This window comes from Chiloscyllium plagiosum, unplaced genomic scaffold, assembly GCF_037043375.1.
Source record: "Chiloscyllium plagiosum isolate Xiang-an unplaced genomic scaffold, Cpla_swu_hap1 HiC_scaffold_39, whole genome shotgun sequence".
Classification (NCBI taxonomy): domain Eukaryota; kingdom Metazoa; phylum Chordata; class Chondrichthyes; order Orectolobiformes; family Hemiscylliidae; genus Chiloscyllium; species Chiloscyllium plagiosum.
Window position 1 is genome coordinate 7906458 of NW_028270177.1, and position 27221 is coordinate 7933678.

At 40.4% G+C, this 27221-nt stretch overlaps 1 protein-coding gene across 9 annotated transcripts in view; it reads left to right on the plus strand.

Annotated features, from left to right (window-relative positions):
* map2k5 (mitogen-activated protein kinase kinase 5) overlaps positions 1–27221 on the plus strand; it is a 379209-nt gene that overhangs the window by 142057 nt on the left and 209931 nt on the right. For all 9 annotated transcript variants that reach the window (XM_087981145.1, XM_087981146.1, XM_087981147.1 and 6 more), the window contains exon 9: positions 24535–24574. In XM_087981145.1, coding sequence (XP_087837271.1) covers positions 24535–24574 — 40 coding nt within the window. The remainder of the gene's footprint in view (positions 1–24534; positions 24575–27221) is intronic.

The window sequence follows — 27221 nt, forward strand, 5'->3', positions numbered from 1 at the left end:
CGCTATCTCTTGTCATCCGGGGTTCCCTATTTCTGCCAACCTTGTCCTTCACCCTCACCAGAATATGTAGACCTTGAACTCTAGCTATCTCACTTTTGAAGGCCTCCCATTTGCCAGAGGTACCTTTGCCTACAAATAAACTACTCCAATCAACCCCTGCAAGCTCCTGTCTAATTCCCTCAAAATTCGTCTTGCCCCAATTTAGAAATTGAGCTTGTGGACCAGTTTTGTGCCTCTGCATTACTGTTTTAAAATTAATAGAACTATGGTTACTGGTCCCAAAGTGCTCCCCCACTGTCACCTCTGTCACTTGTCCTGCCCTTTTTCCTAAGAGTAGGTCGAGTTTTGCCCCTTCCTGAGTAGGGCTGAAAATGTGTTGCTGGAAAAGCGCAGCAGGTCAGGCAGCATCCAAGGAACAGGAGTATCGACATTTCGGGCATAAGCCCTTCTTCAGGAATGAAGAAGGTCTTATGCCCGAAACGTCGATTCTCCTGTTCCTTGGATGCTGCCTGACCTGCGCTTTTCCAGCAACACATTTTCAGCTCTGATCTCCAGCATCTGCAGTCCTCACTTTCTCCTTCCTGAGTAGGGCCCTTTATATACTGCTTGATGAAACTTTCCTTAACACACTCAACAAGCTGCACCCCATTTGAGCCCTGAACACTCTGGCAGTCCCAGTCTTTTAGGAAAATTTAAAATCCCCACTATGACAACACTATTGCTCCTGCAAGTCTCCCCAGTCTCCCTGCATATTTGTTTCTCTAATTCCCGTTGACTATTTAGGGGCGTATAGTACAACCCCAAAAATGTCACCATCCCCTTCTTATTTCTTAGCTCCACCCACAAAGTCTCACTGGATGATTATTCAGTTATTTCATCTCTGACTACTGTTGTGATACTCCGCTTAATCAAAAATGCAACTCCCCCTCCCCTCCTTCCATCACTTCTGTTCGACCAAAAGCACATTAAGTTGCCTGTCCTGCCCCTTCCTTAGCCATGTTTCTCTAATGGCTATAATATCCCAGTCCCACATACCTATCCATGCCCTGAATTCATCAACCTTACCTGTCAGCCCTCTTGCATTGAAGTAAATGCTATTGAATCCAACAGGCATTCCTTGTTTCCTGCCGTGTTTCAGCCTGACCTATCTCTTCAACCTACTACTTCTGATCATTCTATCTTCTTTGAGGCTCACATTTGCTTCTCTGCTGTTGAGGATCCCTCCCTTGCAGCACTAGCAAACCTGGCCGCCAAGGTATTGGTCCTCCTCCAGTTCAGGTGCAACCTGACCCTATTGAAAAGGTCACCTCAGCCCAATGTTCGGCACTGTTCACAATTCATCAGAATACTGAAGTTCATTCTAAATGCAGCAGGATTCAGGATCTAAATCCCACACTGTCAACATCCTGGAGTTACCATTGACCAAGGACTGAACTGGACCAGCTGATGAAATACTGCAACTGCAAGAGAGGGTCAGAGGCGAGGAATCCTGCGATAAGTAATTTGCCACATAACTACCCCATCGACAAGACACAAGTCAGAAGTGTGATGGAATAAGTGCTGGATAAGTGCAGCTTCAACAATACTGAAGAAGCTAGAGACTATCCAGGACAAAACAGCCGTCTTGATTGGTACCACATCCATAAATATTCACTTCCTCCACTAACTGTCAGTATCAGCAGCAGTACCATTTATAAGGTGCACTGCAGAAATTCACCAGGGCTTCTTAGGCAGCAGCTTCTAAATACATGATCACTACCATCTAGAACACCAAGGGAAACAGATAAATGGGAAGACCACATTCTGCAAGTTCCGCTCCAATTTATTCACCATCCTGAATGGAAATATATTATCGGTCCTTCAGTGTTGCCGGTTCAAATCCTGGAACTGCCTATTATTTATATAACTGTTATAAACTTAAACAAAATAGACAGCAGAGTTTCAGGAATGCAGCAGAATACAGAAATGATAGTGAACATCTGCTAAAAATGGTAAAATTTAGTGTCCTATGTCAGGAATGAGAGATCCAAGTTGCATAATACCATTGAAGGATTCCTCAGGGCAGATTTTAATTCACTCCAGTGTATGCTGAAACATTTTGATTACTTTTCATCGGTCTTGATTCCTGTGGACCATGCTTACACACCAGCAAAGAATTAAAATGTCAGGATGAAAGTTGTCAAAAGAAACTGAGAATAGCATCTTAGATAAAACTGGAAACTACAACAAAGACACCAATGATATTTGAAGAGTTGGAACCAGTATTTTGTGAGCCCCTTTCCTGTAAATTTCATGGCTTGTGGTTGAGGATTATTCCATTGAGGTGGAAATCTGCTTAAGTAATTCTGATTTTTAAAAATATGATAAGTCTTATAGGAAACTATAACCCTATTAGTTTGGCCTTATCGTAGGAAATATTCTGAAAGAAATCAGAGATCCACTTTGTTTATGATCACCCAGATATTGAAGTTATTGTGGATTCTCATCACTGCTTCTGAAAAATGTTTCACTGACTAATTTGATGAAATACTTTGAAAGTATTATTAGATTTGTACATGAGGGTTTTCCACCTGGATTTTCAAACAGATTTTGGTAAGCTAGTCAGTAGGACTAAGTTGTTTTGAAACTGTCAGAAAGTATTCAGAATTGCATGCAGAAAGTGATTATTAATGTTTTTGATTTTCTTGAAGACGAGTTTTTAGTGGCATCCTGCAAGGATCTGTGCTAAAGTGATTTTCATTCATGTTGGTGTTGAGAATAGCCTGCATAATTGCAGATGGTGCAATGACAACACTAACAATGTACATTTATTTACTGGTGTTATATAACTAAATGCGCAAAAATGATTCGAGGAAATTTATAAAACAAGTTATGACTCAGAGACACAAAGGAATATTAGATCAGCTTGGTCAAGGGGTAGGTTTTCTAAGGAGTAAAGTGAATGAGAGAGGCAGAAAAGTTAGGGAAAGAATTCCAGAACCTAATGCTATGAGAATTGAAGGATACTAGATTATGGTATGAAGATATGTGCAAGTATTTTGGCTGTTAATGAAATAAACTACTGCAGGCAGATCTTGATGAGATTGGAAATTTGATGCAAATTTGGCAAATGATATTTAATTCAGATATTCGTAGTGGTACACACATAGGCAGAACCAACACCAAATTTAATTGCATGCAAAGGAATATGTTTGTAGGGAAAAGGATCTTGTCTTTACAGTGCACAATTTTCTTAACATTCACAACCTGTTCATTAATATATATTGGCTAAATGAAATAGATTATTAGTTTTAATTGCCAGGATATTTCAGTACAAAGCTCTCTGCTGGTTGAAGTCAGGCTTAACACAAAAGAAGAATGTTGTTGGAAGTCAATCAATCCCAGGACCTACCCTTCACCACAAGATCAGAAGTGAGGAACTTTTCTGATGTATGCACAACGTCCAGCACCATTCACGATTCCTAAGATACTGATGCAGTTCTTAACCATGAATAGCAAGACTTGGATAATATCCAGGTCTAGGCTGATAAGTGACAAGTAATATTACGCCACACATATGTCAGGCAATGCTGTCTCCAAGAGTGAATCTAACCACTATCCCTTGACGTTAAATTGACTGCTAAGGTGGCAGCAGTGGAGTAGTAGTGCAGCGCTCAGGCTCCCCGGCCCAGGAGCCCATTGCTTATCTACCCCGTTTGCCTTTATTATTTTTCTTTTTCCGTTTTTGATGTTTTTCAATTAGTATAGATAACATCAAATTCATCATGCCTTTATTTAAAAGCTTCAGCCATGAGCATCTCCTAAGTGGCAGTTGCTTCCAGGGGTCCGAAGTGGCGGTCTTTCATGGCGTGTTGGTCTCGGCCCGCAGAACTGTCTCTGATGGACCACTTCATCGCAGTTTGTGATCTTGACGGCGGTCCAGCTCAATCTTAATCTTCAAGCATTTCCTGCTCGGTGTTCTGATATCTCGGTGTATCATTTTATTTATTGGTGGCAGACCCAGTGATCCAACCAACCCAGCATTTTATTAAGTGGCATTCTTGGGGGCGGTTTTTCTTCAGAGGCTTTTGGCCCAATGAAGTGGTATCCCCATCATCTCATTCTCGTCATGAATGTTGTTCTCATTCCGGCTGTGCCTATCGTCTCTTGATCGGCTTTCTTCGAGACCAGGAGCCTTGAAATGGACTTTGATGAACTTTGTCTTATTGTAACTTATAATTTTACTATGACTTCTGTCATTAATATAGGTGCCATGATAGGGTGACTTAGAACACTTTTCATTGTATTTTTGTTGTTAAAAAGACAAATGACAATGAATTCTAAATTCTAAATGACATTACCATTGCCAAATTCCGCATTATCAATGTCCATTGTTTACCATTGACCAGAATTGAAACTGAACCATCCAACAAAATACTGTGATTACAAGATCAGATCTGAGGACGAGGAATTCTACAGTGAGTTGTTGTTTCACTATTGTCTCCCCAATCCTTGCCCACCATCTACAAAGCACAAGTCACGCGTGTGATAGAATATTCCCTACTTGCCTGGATGAGTGCAACTCCAACAACACTGAAGAAGCTTGACAACACCCAGGTCAAAACAGGTCTCATCCACTATATTCAACATGCACCACCAACACATTGGCATCAGTGTACACCATCAACTTACCAAGCAGAAACTCACCAAGGCCACTCTGACAGCACCTTCCTAATCTGTGACCCTACCATCTAGAAGGACATGGACAGCAGATATCAGGGAAAACCACCACCCGCAAGTTCCCCTACAAGCCAGATAGCATCATGTTTTGGAACAATAGCATCATTTCTTTGCTAGGGCAAAGTATGGGACTCCCACTGTAACCGCACTCTGGGTGTTCCCCATATCCCAAGAGCTGCAGCAATTTAAGAAGGCAGTACCACCTTTCAGGGCAATTATTAGAGTCATAGAGATGTACAGCACGGAAACAGACCCTTTGGTCCAATTCGTCCATGCTGATCAGATATCCCAACCCAATCTAGTCCCACCTGCCAGCACCTGGCCCATATCCCTGCAAACCCTTCCTATTCATATACCAATCCAGATGCCCATTAAATGTTGCAATTGTACCAGCCTCCACCACTTCCTCGGGCAGCTCATTCCATACACGTACCACTCTCTGTGTGAAAACATTGCCCCTTAGGTCTCTTTTATATCTTTTCCCTCTCACCCTAAACCTATGCCCTTGAGTTCTGGACTCCCTAAACTCAGTGAAAAGACTTTGTCTATTTATCCTATCCATGCCCCTCTTGATTTTATAAACCTCTTTAAGGTTTTATAAACCCCTCAGCCTCCAACGCTCCAGGGAAAACAGCCCCAGCCTGTTCAGCCTCTCCCTGTAGCTCAAATCCTCCAACCCTGTCAACATCTTTGTAAATCTTTTCTGAACCCTTTCAAGTTTCACAACATCTTTCCGATAGGAAGAAGACCAGAATACGTGCAATATTTCAACAGTGGCCTAACCAATGTCCTGTCCAGCATAACGTGACCTCTCAACTCCTGTACTCAATACTCTGACCAATAAAGGAAAGCATACCAAACACCGCCTTCACTATCCTATCTACCTGTGACTCCACTTTCAAGGAGCTATGAACCAGCACTCCAAGGTCTCTTTATTCAGCAACACTCCCTAGGACCTTACCATTAAGTGTATAAGTCTGCTAAGATTTCTTTCCCAAAATGCAGCACCTCGCATTTATCTAAATTAAACTCCATCTGCCACTTCTCAGCCCATTGACCCATCTGATCAAAATCCCGTGGTAATCTGAAGTAACCTTCTTCGCTGTCCACTACACCTCCAATTTTGGTGTCATCTGCAAACTTACTAACTATACTTCTTATGCTCACATCCAAGTCATTTATATAAATGATGAAAAGTAGTGGACCTAGCACCGATTCTTTTGGCACTCTACTGGTCACAGGCCTCCAGTCTGAAAAACAACCCTCCACCACCAAACTCTGTCTTCTACCTTTGAGCCAGTTCTGCATGCACATGGCTAATTCTCCCTGTATTCTGTGAGATCTAACCTTGCTAACCAGTTGCCCATGGGGAACCTTGTTGAATGCCTTACTAAAGTCCATATAGCTCTGCTCTCATCAATCCTCTTTGTTACTTCTTCAAAAAATTCAATGAAGTTTATGAGACATGATTTCCCATGCATAAAGCCATGTTGACTATCTTGGTTAGGTGGATTGGTCATGTTAAATTGCCCGTAGTGTTAAGTGAAGGGGTAAATGTAGGAGAATGGGTCTGGGTGGGTTGCGCTTCGGCGGGTTGGTGTGGACTTGTTGGGCCGAAGGGCCTGTTTCCACACTGTAAGTAATCTAATCTAACCTAATCTAATCTAATCAGTCCTTGCCTTTCCAAATACATGTACATCCTGTCCCTCAGGATTTCCTCCAACAACTTGCCTACCACTGACGTCAGGCTCACTGGACTGTAGTTCTCTGGCTTGTCCTTACCACCTTTCTTAAAAGATTTGTTGGCTTAGCCAATGGCGTCTACATCCCATGAATGATTAAAAATAAATTGATGGATCTTCTAGCTAAAAATGTTTCCCTTCATATCTGTGGCCTTAAAAGTTGCTTTTATCGCTAAAATGCAACGTCTACTCAGATTTTTAAACAAAACTGAGATTTCTATTGGATGCAGATCACATTCCAGAGCAAATATAATTTGACTTTAACTAATAGCCCCACTTAAAAGGCCATATGATTGTGTGAAAAGTGAAACATTCACGCTGGTCCAGTGATGAGATTCGTTGTTGAAGTTTTCTTTCAGGTGAGGGAACATTACTTTGCTGTGCCTGACTTGGAGTGCTCATAGCTGACATGAGATGTTAAAAGAAGTAATGACGTTCATTCCCTTAAAAAGCTGCTGCTCACCTTACATGGATAAAGTTTGTCTTCACCTAGGGAAGAAAATAATTTTATGTATGGAAGGTTAGAGGATAAAGTAGATTTGTCATGTGAGTATAGTGCTAGCCAAAGAAATTTAGAGAGAAAATTTAAAAATGCAAAGCAAAAGCTTTATTTTAAGATTATACTGTGTGGAAATATGGAAAGGAGTTGAAATTCTTAAAGATAATTTGTATAGTTTACTATGAACTTAATAGGAGTTTTGAAACACTTCCTTCGGTGATTTGGGCAACCTATTGTGTGCATTATCATGACTGTAAGGAGATAGGTACAGAAGCAATTTGAACTCCAAAAATTCATCAAATGTCGAATAGATTTCCAACAAAGTATTTTGGAAATCTTTTGATTACGCACACATGGATATATTATTAGCTAGTGGTTTGGTTTGAAAGAAAACATGTTGAATGAATGTTGTATCTGTCTGGTTTCATACATGTGGAATTGCAAGGTAAGTGAGCTGCAGTTGATTCCCCCACCCCAGGTTTTTTTTGTGAAGAATGGAGGTGATTAAAAGTGGTAATTAGAAGTCATTGTTTCCAACTTGTAGCTGTTAATTAAAACAGTGTACTGGTGTTGAATTCTGGTGTAACTATACCTTTGCACAAAAGTACATTAATCAGTTTGCAGCCTAGATGCTGAAACATATTTATGGCAGGAACAATTTAGAAGTGAAGATCAGAATGAAGTAAACAAATTACATCTATTCCAGCTGTCTTTCAGTTGAAAGAGAGAAGGGAATATGGGCTTAGCTTTATTCAAATTTGTGATGAAAGTCTACAAATGATTACTGAATTAACTATTAAATTGATATTGTAAACAGGAACATGGCATTTAAAGGCAAAGCTTGGGTATGAACCTTTATTGGAAATTCAAAGCCGGCCTTTATGGTTGAATTCACGTGCATCATAATTAAATCATCAAGTACTCCCGTATTATTCAGTTGGTAACAGGAAACCATCGTCATTTTAGAAAGATCATCTTTCTTGTCAAGTAACTGTCATGCTAAATAACCTGTTGAGATGCTCCCAGAGAAGACCATTTAAAATTGCTGGACTTTGTATAGAAATTCAGAGAATTTGCTTATCTTCGAGTGATCGATTGACAATGGCTTCTTACTTATTGTAGCTTTATGTTTATTTACAGAATAGAATGCAAGTTCTTTCTTAACATAATAGTTGTTGAAGAAGAAAAGACAATAATCAAAGTAAAGTTATGTATGACTATATACTCTCCTGATATTGACTTTTTTTCACACAAAGCAAACCAGGTAAAGTTTAATTTAGGAAATATACAGAACAAAAATGTAATTCAAAACTTTAATTGTAATATTTTTCTAATCTTCTCTCAATTTTCTCCATTTCTATTCAATTGATGAGTTATGATGGGGTGCAGGCTGCAACCTATGATCTAAATCATTTAGCTGTTCTTTATCTGTGACTGTACTATAAGTATAGTACTATAAAGTCCTGCCATTCACAGGGGAAGGACATTGTAAACAGTGAAGTTGTAAACGATGAACAAGTTTCATAATAGGAGTCAATGGGATATGTTCCAACCAACCAAAGGTGGACAACTTAAAACAATGTTTTTATTAAATATAAAGATTTTCCAGTGGAGGAATTAATCACCATACTCGTGAGTCAAATGGTGAGCCACTATAGTCAATAATCCCTTTAACTGCTTCCTCATAGAGTTCCCACATACTTTCAATGTCTAATCAATCCATTCATTCAATACCTGCCCACATTTCCACCCATTTGAAACTCTCATCAACATTTGGCTTTCATTCTTTTGTTTTGCTCAAGTCAGAGTTTCTTCAGTTCCCTCTCTGATTTCTTGCCTCGTAATTCTTGATAAATTATTTTCGCATAAAACAAAGAACTTTAACATGACTGGAACTTCAGATTGTACATCATTATACAGCAATTACCCATAACCTCATCCACAGATCATTGGATACATTAGGAGTTAGCAAGATTATAGATCGTATGACAAAATGTGCCTTTAAGAGGGATTTGTTCTGTCCTGTTTCTCTTGAAGAGGGGTGTTGTCAATCTGGTGCAGCAGTGCCTGCTTCATGGAAAGCAAATAGCTTTGGATTTTTAAAAAATTAGACAAAGGAAGCATGACTGGATGGATTCAGGCTCACACAGACCCAGGGCTTCAGTTTTTGCTTTCAGTTGTTGAAATTAGAGTTTTTGGAGTTGAAACTGCTAGATGGCATTCCCTCTGCTGCAGCTAATCGTTTGAGTTCTTTCTTTGCTGCACATGAGATTGAAACCATTTTACTAAATTGCCATGGAACAGTTGATGAATAGTAGTCAAATAATGTAATATTTTATTAATTCTATGGAGTTAGTTATAGAGTCATACAGTACGGAAACAGACCCTTTGGTCCAACTCGTCCATGCCATCCAGGTTTCCTAAACTGAACTAGTCACGTTTGGATGTTTGACCCATATTCCTCCAAACTTTTCCTATCCAATACCTGTCCAAATGTCTGTTAAATGTTTTAATTCCTTTGGCAGCTCATTCCATATACACACCACCTTTGTGTGAAAATGTTGCCCCATAGTTCCCTTTTAAATATTTCCCCTCTCACTTTAAACCTATGCCCTCTGGTTTTGCACTCCCTTATCCTTGGGAAAAGGTCTTGGCTATTCACCTCATCTATGCCTCTCAGGTCACCCTCAACTTCCTCAACTCCAGGGAACAAAAGTATCCAGGGTCTACTTATAACTCAAACCCTCCAGTCTCTGTAACATATTTGTAAATCCTTTCTGCATTCTTTCCAGTTTAATAACATCCTTCCAATAGCAAGGTGACCAGAATTGTATACAGTACTTGAAATATGGCCTTACCAATGTCTTTTACAGCTGTAACATGGCGTCCTAAGTCCTGTTCTGAGTGTACTGACCAATGAGGGCAAGCATGCCAAATGCCTTCTGTCTACCTGTGATGCTACTTTCAAGGAACTATATACCGACGAAGCGCCCCAGGACCCTACCATTAACTGTGCCAGTCCTTCCTTGGTTTGTCTTACCAAAACGCAACACCTTGCATTTATCTAAATGAAACTCCGTTTGCTATTCCTCGGCCCACTGATTCAGTTTCTGAAGATTCAGTTGTACGCTTAGATAACTCCTTCACTGTTCACTATACCACTAGTTTAGGTGTCATCTGCAAACTTAGGAACCATGCCTCCTATACTCTGTTTGAAATCATTTATATAAGTAATGAACACCAGTGGATTCAGCACTGATCTTTGCAGCATACTGCTGGTCACAAGCCTCCAGTCTGAACAACAATTCTTTACCACCGCCCTCTGTCTCCTACCATCAAGCCAATTTTGTATCCAATTGGCTAGCTCTCCCTGGATCCCATGGGATCTAACCTTAATAATCAGTCTACTTTGTGCAGCTTTGTCCAAGACCATTACTAAAACCCAGAAAGACAACATCTGCCACTTTCCCTTCATATATCTTCTTGGTCACCTCTTCAAAAAACTCAATCAAGTTTGTGAGACACTATTTCCCATGCACAAAGTCATGCTGACTGTCAAAAATCAACCTTGCTTTTCCAAGTGCATGTAGATCCTGTTTTTCAGAATCCCCTCCAACAACCTACCCACCACTGACATCAGGTTCATCAGTCTGTAGTTCCCTGACTTTTCCTAGCAGGTCTTTCTTAAATAGTGCTGAAAATGTGTTGCTGGAAAAGCGCAGCAGGTCAGGCAGCATCCAAGGAGGAGGAGAATCGACGTTTCGGTCATGAGCCCTTCTTCAGGATGCTGCCTGACCTGCTGCGCTTTTCCAGCAACACATTTTCAGCTCTGATCTCCAGCATCTGCAGTCCTCACTTTCTCCTTTCTTAAATAGTGGCCAGCATTAGCCACCGTCCAGTCCTCTGTAGCTATCAATAAAAATATTTCTGCTAGGGGCCCCACAGTTTCTTTCCTAGCTTTCCACAATGTCCTGGGACACACTTGATCAGGACCTGGGGATGTATCTAACTTTTTACATTTTAAGACCTACAGCACCTCCTCTTCTGAAATGTGGACTGTTTTCAAGATATCACTGTTTATTTCCTCGAGTTCCCTAGCTTCCATTTCTTTCTCCACAGTAAATACTGACCTGAAGTATTCGTTTAGGATCTTATACATCTCCTGTACTTCCTCACATAGATGGCCTCATTGATCATTCAGGGGCCCTATTCTTTCCCTGGTTACTCTTTTGCCCTTCATGTACTTGCAGCATCTCTTTATTCTCCATAACTTTATTTAATAAATCTATTCTCATGGTTCCCTTTTTGCCCTCCTGATTTCCCTCTGAAGTGTACTGCTACACCCCTTATTCTTCTCAAGTGATTTACTTGACCCCAGCCCTCTATACCTGATTTATACCTACTTATGTTTCTTGACCAGAGCCTCAATATCTCGTCATCCAGAGTTCCCTACTCCTGCCAGCCTTGCCATTCACACTAGAAAAATATGCTGTCCCTGAACCCTTGTTATCTTGCTTTTGAAATCCTCCCACTTGCCAGAAGTCCCATTACCTGCGAACAACCTCCCCCAATTAACTATAGTACCATCAAAATTGGCCTTGCCTCAATTAGAACTTTAACTTGTGGACCAGGCCTGCCCTTTTCCATAGCTATTTTAAAACTAATGCAATTTTAGTCACTGGTCTCAAAATGTTCCTCCAGTAACACTTCAGTCACTTACCCTGCCTTATTTCCTAAGAAGAGGTCGAGTTGTGCCTGTTATCTGGAGGAACCATCTACATATTGATTGTGAAAGTTTTCTTGAACACACTTAACCTCCTTCCCATCCAAGTCCTGAGACGGGAACTGCCATAGTGTTATGTTGGAAAGTTAAAATCCTCTGCTATTACAACCGTATTTTTCTCACAGCTACCTGTGTTCTCCCTAAATATTTGCTCCTCAATTTCCTGCTGACTATTGGCGGGGGGGGGGGGGGGGGGCTATAGTACAATCCCATCCAAGTGATCACCCCTTTCTCATTTCTCAGTTCCACTCGTAGCTTCACTGGATGATCCTTCAGGAATATCCTCTCTAAGTACTGCTGTGATGTTTTCTTTAATCAAAAACACCACTTCCCTCTCCTCTCTTGCCTCCCCTTATGTCCTTCCTAGAGCACCTATACCCTGGAATATTGACATGCCAGTTCTGTTTCTCCCTCACCCATATTTTTTCTGTAATAGCTATGCTATCGTAGACCCATGTTCCCATCCATTATCCCAATTCTTTTTTGTTTGTATTTTAATTGTAGTGGAGGATTAAAGTGTGTTTTGCTTAATGCCCAGTAGGTTCATCAATCAAATCATGCCTGGAACATAGCACCTTACATTTGCATTTAAACGAGATAAACGTTAGAATTTAGGCTTTGTCCTTGATATATTTTGAGGAGGTTTAGTCTGGCCGAAAACACTTGTATTGTCAATCTGGTTCATGGGTACACTTGATTCCATGTGTGAATTATCAATTGTTCTCCAACCAGACTACATTTTTGGGTCATGCTTTTATCTCCTAGAAACTGTAGATAAGCGGACATTGATGGTGCACAATGATTTGCTTGGGTATGTGAATTCTTGAATAGCGTGCATCTACATTTGAACTGGATTGTCTCCTGTCTTAACATCCATTGATCAACTTTGTGGCGCTGCATGTCTGAAACATCCCAAAATGCATAATAAGCTGTACCTTGCAGACATTATTATTATCTTTGAAAATGAAGAAGCTATTTTGAACACAAGGTTTCATAAATAGAAAGAAGATGAGTAACAACTTTAGTCTAATTTTGGTGGTATTAAATGAGGAAGCAATGGTAGTGAGCGCACTGAAAGAATTCCTTGCTAATCATGGCTAACATTGCCACAAAACAATCAGAGAGAATATTCTCTCTCTTTATTATTTGAAGTATGTATCTTTAGAAGAGAGTTTCAGCATACAGGAATTTTATACCTAACGCTCATTCCATTCATAGTGGCACAAACAAAGAATAGTATCCTTCAGGTCTGAGCTTCTTTATAGATTTACATGTGAGTGCAATGCTGGGATAATAAACTTTGAAGGGGTTAGATGGGATGAAGAACAATGGTGTTTCTGTAGACAAGTGAAGAATAGACATAAGTTCCAGATGAGATTGAATTTTATACGGAAAGTTTGAGAAGCTACTGAAGACTTGGAACTAGGAGGTGACAAAGGTGCAGGTGAATGTTTACATTGTTACACAGTATTGATTTCTAAATGGAATATTGTCAAATATCCACAAGATCAAATTACATTAAGCTGAAACAGTCCATTCAACCCAATGAATCTGCTCTGCCATTTAGTGAAATCATTCATCATCTGATAATCCTCAGTTCCACTTTCCTGCCTTTTTCCTATACCCCATGATACCCTTACTGATTAAAGAAATCTGTGTATCTCAACTTTGAATATGCTTAACAACTCGACCTTTGCTGATGGTCGCCACTGATGATGTTACCTAGCCAGGTAATGAAACATCTGGATATCAAACCTACAGCTCAGCGAGCAAACCTACACCCTAAACCTCAACCTGAGCTACAAACCTTCACAAACCTTGCATCGACCTTTACTGTCCTTTGCAATAAAGAATTCCACAAACTCACTGCCCTCTGAGGGAAGAAATTTCTCTTCTTCTCTACACGGTGGCTCAGTGGTTAGCACTGCTGCCTCTCAGTGCCAATGACCCAGGTTCAATTCCAGCCTCTGGTGACTGTGTGGAGTTTGCACATTCTCCCCGTTTCTGCATGGGTTTCCTCTGGGTGCTCTGGTTTCCTCCCACAACCCAAAAACGTGAATTGCCCATAGTGTTCAGGGATGTGTAGGTTAGGTGCATTAGTCAGGGACAAATATAGGTTAATAGGGTAGGGGAATGGGTCTGAGTGGGTTACTTTTCAGAAGATCGGTGTGGACCCATTGAGCCGAAGGGCCTGCTTCCACATTGTAGGGATTCTGTTTCATTTCATTTCATTTCATTTCATTTCATAACTGGATGACCTCTTGCTCTGAGATTGTATCCTCTGATTCTCGATTTTCTCACAAGGGGAAACAAATCACTCTGCATCTATACTGTCAAACCCCCTAAAAAGTATATATATTTTAATAAGTCAGCCTCTTGGTCCTCTGAACATGAGTACACGTCCAACCCACTCAATCTTTCCTCATAAGAAAATCTCTCCATTCCTAGCATCTACACACTGAATCTTCACTGCACTGTCTCTAATACCAGGGTATTTTTCCTGAGATAAAGGGACTAGAATTGATGACAGTATTCTAGGTGTGTTGAAAAGTGTGGTGCTGGAAAAGCACAGCAGGTCAGGCAGCATCTGAGGAGCAGGAGATTCGACATTTCGGGCATAAGCCCTTCGTCAGGAATGTGCCCTGATGAAGGGCGTATGCCCGAAATGTCGATTCTCCTGATTCTCAATGCTGCCTGACGTGCTGCGCTTTTCCAGCAGCACACTTTTCAACTCTGATCTCCAGCATCACCATTCTTCACTTTCTCTGTGTTCTAGTTTTGGTCAACTAGTGCCTTGTATAGATTTTGTAGGACTTCCAAATTTTATACTCCACTCCTTTGAGAAAAAGGCCCAAATTCCATTTTCCATCCCTATTATCTGCTGAACTTGTATGCTAGCTGTTTACGATTAATGCATAAATGCCTCCTGAATTCTTCTGTGGTCCAGCTTTCTGTACTTTCTCCATTTAACTAATACTCAGTCCCTCTACTCTTCCTGGCAAAGTGCATAATCTTGTATTTCTCAGATTATATTCTATCTGTGAAGTTTTTGTCCAGTCACTTTACCTGTCTATATCCCTCTGCAAATGCTTTGTGTCATCCATACCACTTGTAATCACAAATTTGCATACCAGCATCCAAATTATTAATGCATTTTGTAAATAATTGTGACCCCAGCACTGATTTTTATGGCACTCCACTAGTTACGGATTGCTATCCTGAAAATGTTCCTTTTATATTAACTCTGTCTTCTATTAGTTAGCCAATCCTCTATCCATGGTTATATACTTTTTCTTTCATTTGTTCATGGGAAATGAGATTGCAGGCTAGGCCAGAATAATTAACCGCCCTCTGGATAATTAAAGATATGTAAGAGTAAACCACACTGCTGTGGATCTGAAATTGTATACAAACCAGACCAGGTAAGGATAACAGATTTCTGGCCCTAAAGGACAGGAGTCTTTACGTCAATCAACAGTGGTTATGTGCTTTCCATTAAATTAGCTTTTAATTTACTTCAGATTTTACCATCTACAGTGGTGGGATTCAAGTCCATGTCCAGAGAACATTAACTTGGGATTTTGAATTACTAGTGCAGTGGTATTATCACTATGTAACTGCAACTATCTCCACTATCATGGGCTCTTAAGTGGCCGAATTGTCAGGCATGATTTCTCCTTCATGAAGTTATGCTGTCTCTGCTTGTATTTCTGAATGCACTGGTATTATATACTTTATAGTGGGCTCTAACGTTTTCAAAAATACTGATATTAAGCTAACTGGTCTTTAGTATGACTTGTTTTTTTTTGGTCTCTTTCCCTTTTTGAATAAGGATATTAGATTGGCAGTTTTCCAATCCTCTGAGACATTTCCAGAATCTAAGGATTCTTGGAAGATCACTGCCTGTGCAACCACTATCTTTGTAGCTACTTCCTTGAATATCCTAGGATACATCCCATCAGGTCCCATTAGTTTTGCTTTGTACTTTTTCTCTACTATGTTATTGTATTTATTTCCTCAATACTTTTTATTCTTTGATTATCTAGTGGCTTGAAAATGCTATTAGTATCTTTTGTTGTGAAGACTGTTTGTTCATCTCCTCTGTCATTACCTATTTCCCCAGTACCATTCTCTAAGGGGCCTATGTTCACTCTGGCTTCTCTCTTCCTTTTTATATGTTTAAAGAAGCTCTTGCAGACCCTCTTGATGTCTCTTGCAAGTTTTCCCTCAAAGTTTATATCCTGCCTCTTCTCTTTTTTGGTATGTTTTAGTTTTTATAAGTGCCTCTATTGAACCACCAGTCTTTACCATAATGTGTCTTTTTTCCTTTTTCAATTCAATGCTCCCCAGACCTTCCTTAGCTAAACACGGTTGGCTTATATACTTCCTCAAAGCCTTTTCTCTTAATGGATATGTCTTTATTACAAGTCATGAACTATTTTCTCAAACATCTACCATTGTTCCTCAACTGACTTTGCTGCTAAATTCCTTTCTCAGTCCACTCCAGCTAACTCTGCACTCATTTCATTGTAATTATCCTTATTTAAGTTTAGCACTGTTGTTTCTGACTCATGGAGAAAGTGAGGTCTGCAGATGCTGGAGATCAAAGTTGAAACTTTATTGCTGGAACAGCACAGCAGGTCAGGTAGCATCCAGGGAACAGGAGATTCGACGTTTCGGGCACAGGCCCTTCTTCAGGAATGAGCAGAGAGTGTTCAGCAGGAGAAGATAAAAGGTAGGGAGGAGGGACTTGGAGGAGGGGCGTTGGAAATGTGATAGGTGGAAAGAGGTCAAGGTGAGGGTGATAGGTCGGAGTAGGATGGAGGCGGAGAGGTCAAGAAGAAGACTGCAGGTCAGGAAGGCGGTGCCGGGCTGGAGGGATTCGGCTGAGACAAGGTGGGGGGAGGGGGGATGAAGAAACTGGTGAAGTCCAAGTTCATCCCCTGTGGTTGGAGGGTTCCCAGTCGGAAGATAAGACGCTCCTCCTCCGACCGTCGCGTTGTTGTGGTTTGGCGGTGGACTGTTTCTGACTCATGTTTCTCAAGCTGAATGCTAAAGTCTACTATACTCTGGTCACTGTTTCCCAAGGCATCTTTTTACTCTGAGATCAATTATTAAACTTGCTTCATTTCACATTAGTAAATCCAAAATATCCTGATCCCTGGTTTGATTCCACAACATATTGTTCTCGGAAACCAACCGGTATACACTCCATGAATTCTTCCTCTTAGCTATCCCTGCCAATTTGACTTTCCCAGTCAACATGAAAATTAAAATCACCTGTGAAAATTGTACTGCTTTTTTTAAAAAAAAATCCCCTCCTTATCTCCTGATTCTTTTTCTGTCCAACAGTTTATCTACATTTAGGGAGTCTAGGGTCAAGCCAACAGTTGTTGAAGTATTACTGTTTTTATTGCAAGTTATCTGAAACCCTTTCTAAGTTAGCGAGGTTTGAGAAGATTTGTAGCTCAGGTTGAGGTTCTGGATATAGGTTTGCTCGCTGAGCTAGAAGGTTCATTTTTGTCACCGTACTAGGTAACAAACCCAAACAAGCAGACAAAACACATCCAGAAACCCTATCCACTCTCCCCTAATTCAAAGACATCTCAGAAATGACTGCCAGACTACTCAGATCCCTTGGCACCATGGTAGCCTACAAACCCACCAACACACTAAAACAGCAGCTAATGAACTTGAAAGACCCTATACAGACAACAAGCTAAACTAATGTCATGTATAAAACACCATGCAAGGACTGTAACAAACACGACATTGGACAAACAGGCAGAAAACTAGCCACTAAACGACATAACACTCTCTCTCACTCATATTCTGACATACAGATTAGGAAGGACACCACTTTGACTGGGCCAACACATCCATCCTAGGACAAGCCAAACAGAGACATGCATGAGAATTCCTAGAAGCATGGCATTCCAACCAGAACTCTACTAAAAAACACATTAACTTGGGCATAATTTACAACCCTCTGAGAAAAAGAACAGGAAATTACATCACCGCAGAAAATTTCAACACCAAGCCAAATAACATATAAATAGAAAGCAGGAATCATCAGCAATGCTTTGTCCAGAGGCCCACTGAAGATGTTACATAGTATGGTGACGAAACGTCTGAAAATGAATCTTCCAGCTCAGTGAGTAAACCTACATCTGGACCCTTTGTAAGTGTTCTTTACCAAACTGGCATAAGCCCTGAAAAATGCCTTGTTGCATATGAGCTGAAGCCAGGAAGCTGAGTACAATCGAGATTTGGCAGTCAAAAAGTAACTGGTTGCTTGTGACGTGGTGACTAGTTATTAATGACAAAGGTCTTCTGCCTGCCAACTATTATGTGATTGGCTCTGGTGAAGCTGAAGAGCTTGTGGTTGTGAATGTTTGAGGGAGAAGTATTTGGACCTCTGGAAGAGAAAGACATGATTTTATTCTGCACTGAAAAGTATTTCAAGTCTGAAGATAGTCATTTTATTCCCTTTTTCAGTTGCTCTAAGTTGATGTGAGTTTTAAATAAAAAGTCAAAGACCTTTATCATTCTGGTTTTAACTGGTAGAGTTATTTGTCGATTGTGCTTAATTGTTATCTATAGGTGGAATCTATTTATTTGTAATGAATAATAATCCTTGTTAACTACAGAAACCTGATCCATGCATTCTCTCAATCTGTGTAAAAGATCAATAAATTGGAAAATTGTGTGTACTTTTAAAAATCTTTAATTTTTGTGATGAGTGTGGGAATAAGAGAACTTGATTTCCAGCACCCTATTTCAGTGAGGTGTAAAACTTTTGAAACGTCTGATACACCGTGGGTGGCATGGTGGCTCATTGGTTAGCACTGTTGCTTCACAGCGCCAGGGACCCGGGTTTGATTTCAGCCTCAGCCAACTGTCTGTGTGGAGTTTGCACGTTATCCCCGTGTCTGCGTGGATTTCCTCCGGGTGCTCTGGTTCCCTCCCACAATCCAAAGATGTGCAGGTTAGGTGAATTGGCTATGCTAAATTGCCCATGGTGTTCATGGATGTGTAGGTTAGGTGCATTAGTCAGGCGTAAATGTAGAGCAGTAGGGGAATGAGTCTGGGTGGGTTACTCTTCAGAGGGTGATGTGAACTTGTTGGGCCGAAGAGCCTATTTCAACACTGTAGGGATTCTATCTATTCTATTCAACCTGAATCTTTAATTCTCAGCTTTGATCTCCTTATAACTATGTCTTTGTAACAGCTATTAGATCATACACATTAGCTCTATTTGTACCATTAATTCTTGTGTTTAATCTCAAATACTACATGTATTTAAGTAAAGCTGCATTAAATTTGCCTTTATCGGAATTTTCCCTTTGACCTTATTTGCTGCTGTTTTCCTACATTTGTACACAGTGAGCCTTCATGTCCCACTGTGGGGATGCATCTTAATCTCTGAGTGAAATTAAGGGAAAGAGGAGCTGGGGGACTGAAGGAATGGGTAGGCAGCTGTAGTTGAATGTACACGGTTTGGGTGATGGTGTGCCAAAGTGTGAAGTCTCTGGGGTTGATGAAATTGCTAACTAGAAAGGTGAGAATGATGTTGGGGATTTTGGGGTGTTTGTTGAGTTTGGATGCCACTGGCAGAGGACAGTGTTAAAGATAACTGCTGTGTTGGAATGCGCAATGGGTGAGGTAAGTGAGCAGATTTGTGAAGGATGGACCTATGTTTGTCGCTGAGTTGGCCGCATCGTTGCAGTTTCTCCGTTATGATGGCCAGTGCCTCTTGTGTGCCTGCTGGCAGTTCAGCTCCTCTCTATGCATCTGAACAAAGTTGTTCACTGCTAAACTCACAAGGTCATTTCCAGGTGGGGGCTTAGCACATGCCCAGTCCCCATCAATCCTCCAACTGCTGGCATTTTTCCCTTCCCCATCTGCAGAGCTGTTGGTGTGTGGAACTTTGGGTTCTATAAGAATGCACTTATTGAAATGTCCTCAGCCATGTTACTGGGTGTTCCAGGAATCAGTGTAGATGATAGTCCCTCCACTCTGTCCGTACTATCATTTGGGAAGGCAGAGGAACTTTCCTTATAGGGAGACGGGCTGATCCTTGGGCGAATAGGTATGCCTAAAAGACATAAGAGGCGGAAGGCATTACAGTTGCTGGTTAGTAGTGATGTCCAACTCCTGGTTAATGTGACTGTTGCAATGAGATAACAAGTGTTACTTAGTTGGCTATTGGAACATGGATTCCTCCACATTTCCGCAAAAGTGGTCCCTGCCTTCTCCTGCTAGGGCAAGAACCCTTTCTTAAGTCACAAATATCCGTACTTTGCTACCTGTTCTGTCGTTCTGATCTGTTATGGGGTAAGCCACCCAGACTCATTCCCCTCTTGCTCTTCACCTGTAACATAAAGGGGTTGAATTACTAAGATGCACGTGGGTGGCACAGCTATTAGGGCTAGTGCATGTGGATGATAGATGTTGAGGTATTCCAAGAGAGGGAGGATGGAGCACAGAAAGCATGTGGGTTTGGTGGTGATGGAGAATGGGGTGTAACAAAAGTGAGTGAGGGAGTACCTTTCATGCAACAGAGGTGATGTCAGACCACAGGTATTGGTGGGAGGGAGGTGTAGTGGCAGAGAGAAGTATGAGGTAGCAGAGAGCAGTCGGTTATTTTTAAGAAGGAAGAAAATGATTAGGGAGCTAAAAACAAACTGAAGACTTTATTTTTACTTTAAAGACTAGAAATACATCTACCAATCAGATATTTTGTCGATACTTGTGACACATTGTTCATGATGTCACTCTGCCACTGGTTTCATTGCATGTAGGCCCTTCAGTCTATGCCTTTTATCCTCTTCCACTCACCTCTCACTCTGGAGAGTTTACTTTTTGCAGTACACCTTAGTTAAAGCACCTCTGTCTCCCTCAGCACTGAATTCCCACTTGAACTAAACTTCCAGCTGTGCTTATTTCACCTTTGTGTTACTCAAGGGAAGTATTTATTCATGCTGACCATGGTCCTTACTGACTGTGGAGCTAAAATATCTTTCTGATATGGATCTGCCTGGAGTCACCTCTTAAGTACAGTAATCAGCACTTAATTTGGGCAAGGGATTTCATGTGTTGTAATGCTAACTGCCACAATCATGAAACTGCCTCTTCTAATTAGGCTATTTTAAATTACTTAAAAGCTGGTCTGCTTATTCTACCTAATGTGCAAAGTTTGCCAATGAGTAGGCTGTGATATAAAAATGCCATATTAAATCTATGACTTTAAACGATAGAACCACAGCTGCAAATAAAACAGAAACCTGTAAATAGGTGATTAGATTATGAAAGGTTAAGAGCAAGTAGTAATGTTCTTGAGTTGAATAATTTAATGCATTGGTCAAGCCTATTTAATGCTAATATGCTCATAGAGTATGTGGGGAATTTCACATTAGACCTGGATATTAAAGCTTTTTCATGCTTTTATACGTTAAACGAGCAAATTGAGGTGCTTTAACCTAGAATCCCAATTTACGCTAGAGACTTTGTATTGCTATAAATCTGTCCTAAATTTAATCAGAATTAAACTGCAATGATATAAATCTGGTATTAAAATTCACCCCTTCTTGTCGAAGGCAAGGCTCTTTTAAGGTTTATATCCCCAGCGTAAACCGACAAGCAGATCTGAAGTAGAAATAGTATGAATACTTTGTCACCAGCATGTTTTACATTATGACCCTTTAAAGTTAATCTGGCCAGGACCTGGAGCAATTTAAAGCAGAATAGCTGCAGGTTCTTGGATAAGTAGGGCTCCAGAAACATGCATGACCTCAAATGGGCTTTATTAGGGGAATAGGAAGTGATGTGGTATTTGGGGAATTCTGTAAGTGGGTTATGTTATAAAAACAGCCTGATCGGTTTGATGTTATAGTAATGGATGCATACGGTGCATAGGGATTTTGTTCTTTAATTGCTATGTGTTTATATTAGTTTGGCCAGGTTTGAAAATTACCTAACATCCTGGTGACTCACATTATGGATAAGGAAACAGTTCTTTCACTCACTCTTGCTTGCATGTAAAAATGACTAGAAGTTTAGTTTTGCACTTTCTAAGTCTGACTCCTGGGTTACTGACTCACATGATCAGCACTGAATGCAAGTAAACTTATTCCAATACTGAGCAGTGTAGTTGAGTATTTACTTGTGTCGTTTGAAGTCACAGTGTTAAAGGTCAATTAGGATACCTTATGGAGACTTGCAGGTGTGAGTTGCTTGTAAAATAGAATGACTAGTGTGAAAATTAGAAATGTCACTAGTCACCGTGTAGATTAGATTAGATTAGATTACATTACAGTGTGTAAATAGGCCCTTCAGCCCAACAACATTGGCAAACTTTGCACGGGGAGAATGTGCAAACTCCACAGTTAGTCACCTGAGGCGGGAATTGAACCTGGGTCTCCGGCGCTGTGAGGCAGCAGTGCTAACCACTGTGCCACCGTGCTGCCTGTGTACTTGAGGCAGTGTAAAAGGACCCTTTATTTTACATCAAAACTGTGGTATTTCTATTGCAGAAGTGGTTTGTGTTGACAGTGCATTCAATCAGTAGAATACACTGTATTCTTTACTATTCCATTCCTCACCGAAAGTTCATAGATTGTGTTTAATTGGGTTGACTTTTACTCAGTAGTGGAACTAGCACGTTTTTATGCAATTTAGCTAGAATGCTGCAATGTGTGTCAAATATTTGGAAACTTGATCTTTATCTCTCCTCTCTCTACCATGTGTAGAATCAACTGTAAACATGCATTGTGTTGCCTGGTTCTTTAATGTTACTGTTTTTCAATTGATTTATGCACATTTATGTATCTGTTATGTAATTTTTCTTCAGCAATAATTTACCTTGCTTTAAGAGGTCATTTAAACATATCAATTCTGCTATAATTTGATTTCATATTCCATTGATTTATTTTCTTTTTATATACTTCCATATAATTTTAAATTTACACTAACTACCATAATGTTAAATGCCTATTGTTGCAGTTTTGTGGTTAGAACATGCTGGCCAGAGCCTCCAATAAGGATTGTTTTCTGTACAGTGAAATGATTTTGTTCTACAAATGTCATATGATGATGTATTGACCAACATTCAGGTGGTGAAGTCAGTTTAATCAAATTAGTTACACTAAAGTGGCAACATAAATTTTTGCTGCCACTTTAAAAAATATCAGTGAGTTGGTAGCAATTATATGCTGAGCAGCTCAGTAAGAGGTAAAATGTAAGGATGATCAGTGTTGAGAAACGGGTGAAGAGTTTTCCTACTGGAAATGGTGGTCTATGTTGAATACTTACGTCCATATTGCAGCAAATGCATTCAAATTAGACAATTGATTTCCCATTATTAATGCCTTAATAAAGCAGCTTATAATGAAAACAAATATGTCCTTCATTTTCAGTGTTACTTAGGTGAGGACTTTTATAAAGGAACAATCTGATACCTGGTGCAGTCAGTCAATTTTTTATCCCAAGGTAGTAAATTTTGAAAAATTTATTTTCTTCAATTGGGTTGGCATCATGGCAAGTGTGCAGCAATTTTTCTCTAATTCTCACCTGCGACAGCTGACCCATCTGGGACAACTGCCAGACACCTGCCATCAACAAGTAAATAACCATGAGCCTGGAAGATTCATGAAGGTCAACATTCAACAGGATAAGTGAGCACAAACATTTCATGAACCCACCACACATCAGAAAATCCACCCTAAGAGTTTCAGGCTCTACAAGCAATTGTTTCTAAGTTCCCTCAACTATTGCACTGTCAGACCATTGATTTGCAATCTTGTGTTCAGCCAAGATACTTCTCAGTGGGATATAAATGTAGCATTTGGGTACCAAAATGTTCTATCCTTCATCATTAGGAACATTGGCTGGGGCAGGTAAAAAGTATGAGATGGAAATGTGTTGCTGGAAAAGCGCAGCAGGTCAGGCAGCATCTAGGGAACAGGAGAATCGACATTTCGGGCATTAGCCCTTCTTCAGGAATGAGGAAAGTTAGTCCAGCAGGCTAAGATAAAAGGTAGGGAGGAGGGACTTGGGGGAGGGGCGTCGGAAATGTGATAGGTGGAAAGAGGTCAAGGTGAGGGTGATAGGTCAGACTAGGGTGGGGGCGGAGAGGTCGGGAAGAAGATTGCAGGTTAGGAAGGCGGTGCTGAATTTGATGGATTTGACTGAGACAGGCTGGGGGGAGGGGAAATGAGGAAACTGGTGAAATCAGAGTTCATCCCTTCCTAACCTGCACCGCCTTCCTAACCTGCAATCTTCTTCCCGACCTCTCCGCCCCCACCCTAGTCTGACCTATCACCCTCACCTTGACCTCTTTCCACCTATCACATTTCCGACGCCCCTCCCCCAAGTCCCTCCTCCCTATCTTTTATCTTAGCCTGCTGGACAACTTTCCTCATTCCTGAAGAAGGGCTAATGCCCGAAACGTCGATTCTCCTGTTCCCTAGATGCTGCCTGACCTGCTGCGCTTTTCCAGCAACACATTTCCATCTCTGATCTCCAGCATCTGCAGACCTCACTTTCTCCCCAGGTTAAAAAGTATGGACAGCCAAAGAAAGATGTACAGTTGCTTAGCTGCCATATTTGCTGAAATCTATGGTCTGAGACTTTAGAAGGCTGCACAGCAGAGAAAGTAGAATTGATTGATTTATTAAACAACAGATTTGTTGTGAACCCAAACTTCACGATTAACACATTGTTTTGATGTGAATCTCATGCACTGCTTTGGTATGTGGATTATTCAGTGTCTATATTTTATATCCACACAGAGCTTACCATGTTCCAAGTGGAAAAATATTAGCAGTTAAGGTAAGATGAATATTTTGTTTATGCATTATTATTTTGTAGTTATTGAACAGTGTATATTGCTGTTGATTTTTCAAATGCTGTTTGTATTGATGTTATGCACATTGCATCATTCATACATTTTTTTCTCATTTTTTTTAAGAATCTGTATTCTTTATTTACCTTTATAGCCAGCAGCACTGATGTCAACTACCATTAGAGTTGAGATCAACTACCTCAGTATTATTTGAGAATCAAACTTAGTCAGTCACCATCTCCGTCATTTAGTGCCACAGAGGCAATATTTTTCCCACCAGGCCAACATTATAGATACTTTGATTAATATACTATGGTAAAGACATATTTATACCATTTCTATAGATTAGAGTGGTGCTGGAAGCACAGCAGGTCAGGCAACATCCGAGGAGCAGGAAAATCAACGTTTCCGGCAAAAACCCTTCATCAGGAATAGAGGCAGGATAGTGGAGAGGGGGTTGGGGAGAAAGTAGCATAGAGTACAATGGGTGAATGGGAGTGGGGATGAAGGTGATAGGTCAGAGAGGAGGGTGGAGTGGATAGGTGGAAAGGAAGATAGGCAGGTAGGACAGGTCATGAGGGTGGTGCTGGGGTGAGGTGGGGGAAGGGGAAATGAGGAAACTGGTGAAATCCACATTGATGCCATGGGGTTGAAGTGTTCCCAGGCGGAAGATGAGGCGTTCTTCCTCCAGATGTCAGGTGGTGAGGGAGTGGCGGTGGAGGAGGCCCAAGACCTGCAGGTCCTCAGCAGAGTGGAAGGGGCAGTTGAAATGTTGGGCCACAGGGCGGTGGGGTTGATTGTACCAGTCCAAAACGGCACCTCCAAATCATTAAAGTCCAACTGTTTTACGAAGGTACTTCCTGGAAGGGGTCCTACTACTTTTAAGTTTTACTGAAGTCATTGGTACTTGATACACTGTGAAATAGGCTTACAAATACTGATATGTTTAAAAAGAATTAACACTATAAAAGTTATTTTGGAATATAAGTGCAAAGGTGTAGATCACAAAAGCCCTTACATTTCCCGCAACATTTTCCTGTGTATGTAGTTAGATGCAGTTACATTATAAATGATGTAGTCACAAATTTGAAGAATGTATTCTTCTTCATTGAGACTCCATTTTCATAGATGACACTGTCATTGACCTTAAGGGAAAGATGCATTGGACTCAATAACTTAAAAAAAAAACAAGTTTTATCCTACATAATTCTTTATTTTAGATTAATGTTAATTTTGTTCTGCAACATGTGTATAAAAAAAACTCTCATCTCTGGAATCAATCTATGAACTTCCTCTGAAAAACTTCTAACGCAACTACATACCACCTCAAATCAGGGGACCAAGATTGTATGAAGTCCTACAAGTGCAGTCTCAGTAGTGCTTTATACAGTTGCAGCAACATTTCCCTATTTTTATATGCTATTCCTTTAGGAATAAATGCCAGACTTGCATTAACTTACCTTATTATTTGCTGCACCTGCATACGAGTTTTCTGTGATTGAAACATGAGGGCACAGATTCCTCTGCACCAAAGTACTTTGAAGTTTGTATTTAGATAATGAGTTGCCTTGTTATTCTTTAGACAAAAATTGACAACTTCATACCATGTTAAAATCCATTGCCAGATTTTGGCACAATCACCTAACCTACAAGTACCAATTTGTAAATTTCTCATTTCTTTATTGCAACTTACCTTCCCAGCTATTTTCGTGTTATGTGCAAATTTGATGGTCATACCTTCTACGCCTGCATCAAACTCTTTAGTATAGATCGTAGATAGTTCTTGTCTGCAGACTAAACTTGTGGCACCCCACTGGTCACATCTTGCAAAATAGAGAAAAAAAATTATCCCAACTCAGTTTTTGGTTGATTAGTGAATCCTCTATTCAAGTTAATAAACTTCCCCAAACCCCATGTGATCATGCCTTATGTATTAACTCCTTGTGCAGCACCTTATCAAATGCTTTCCGGAAGTCCAAATATACTACATCTACAGGAACCCGTCATTCACTATGTTTGTTACATCCGTAAACATCAGCAAATTAGACAAACATGATTTACCTTTCATAAAACCATGCTGACTCTTGCATTTTGACACTTCAAACAAGTCCTGTTATTACTTTGACTAGGTGAAAATTTTCAGAGTTGAAAATTGTGGCACTGGAGAAGCGCAGTAGGTCAGGCAGCTTTCGAGGAGCAGGAGAGTTGGCGTTTCAGGCATAAGCCCTTCGTCAGGAATGCTGATGAAGGACTTATGCCTGAAACATTGATTGTCCTGCTCCTCGGATTCTGCCTGCCTGCTGCGCTTTTCCAGCGCCATGCTTTTCGACTACTATTACTTCCTTAATAATGATTCTAACAATTTTTAACAACAGATGTTAAAATAATTGGTCTATAATTTCCTACTTTCTGTCTCCCTCTCTTTTTTTAATCCATTGGAACCTATCTGATATCCAGGGAAGTTTGGAATATTATAACCAAATGATCCATTATCTTTGCTACCATTGTCTTTATGATCCTATAGTACTTCAGGCCCTAGGGACTTCAATTCCAATATTTTGCTCACTGTATTTCCCAAGTGATGATTGTTCCAAGTTCCTCCCTTGCTATAACCGCTGCTTTTCCTGTTACTAT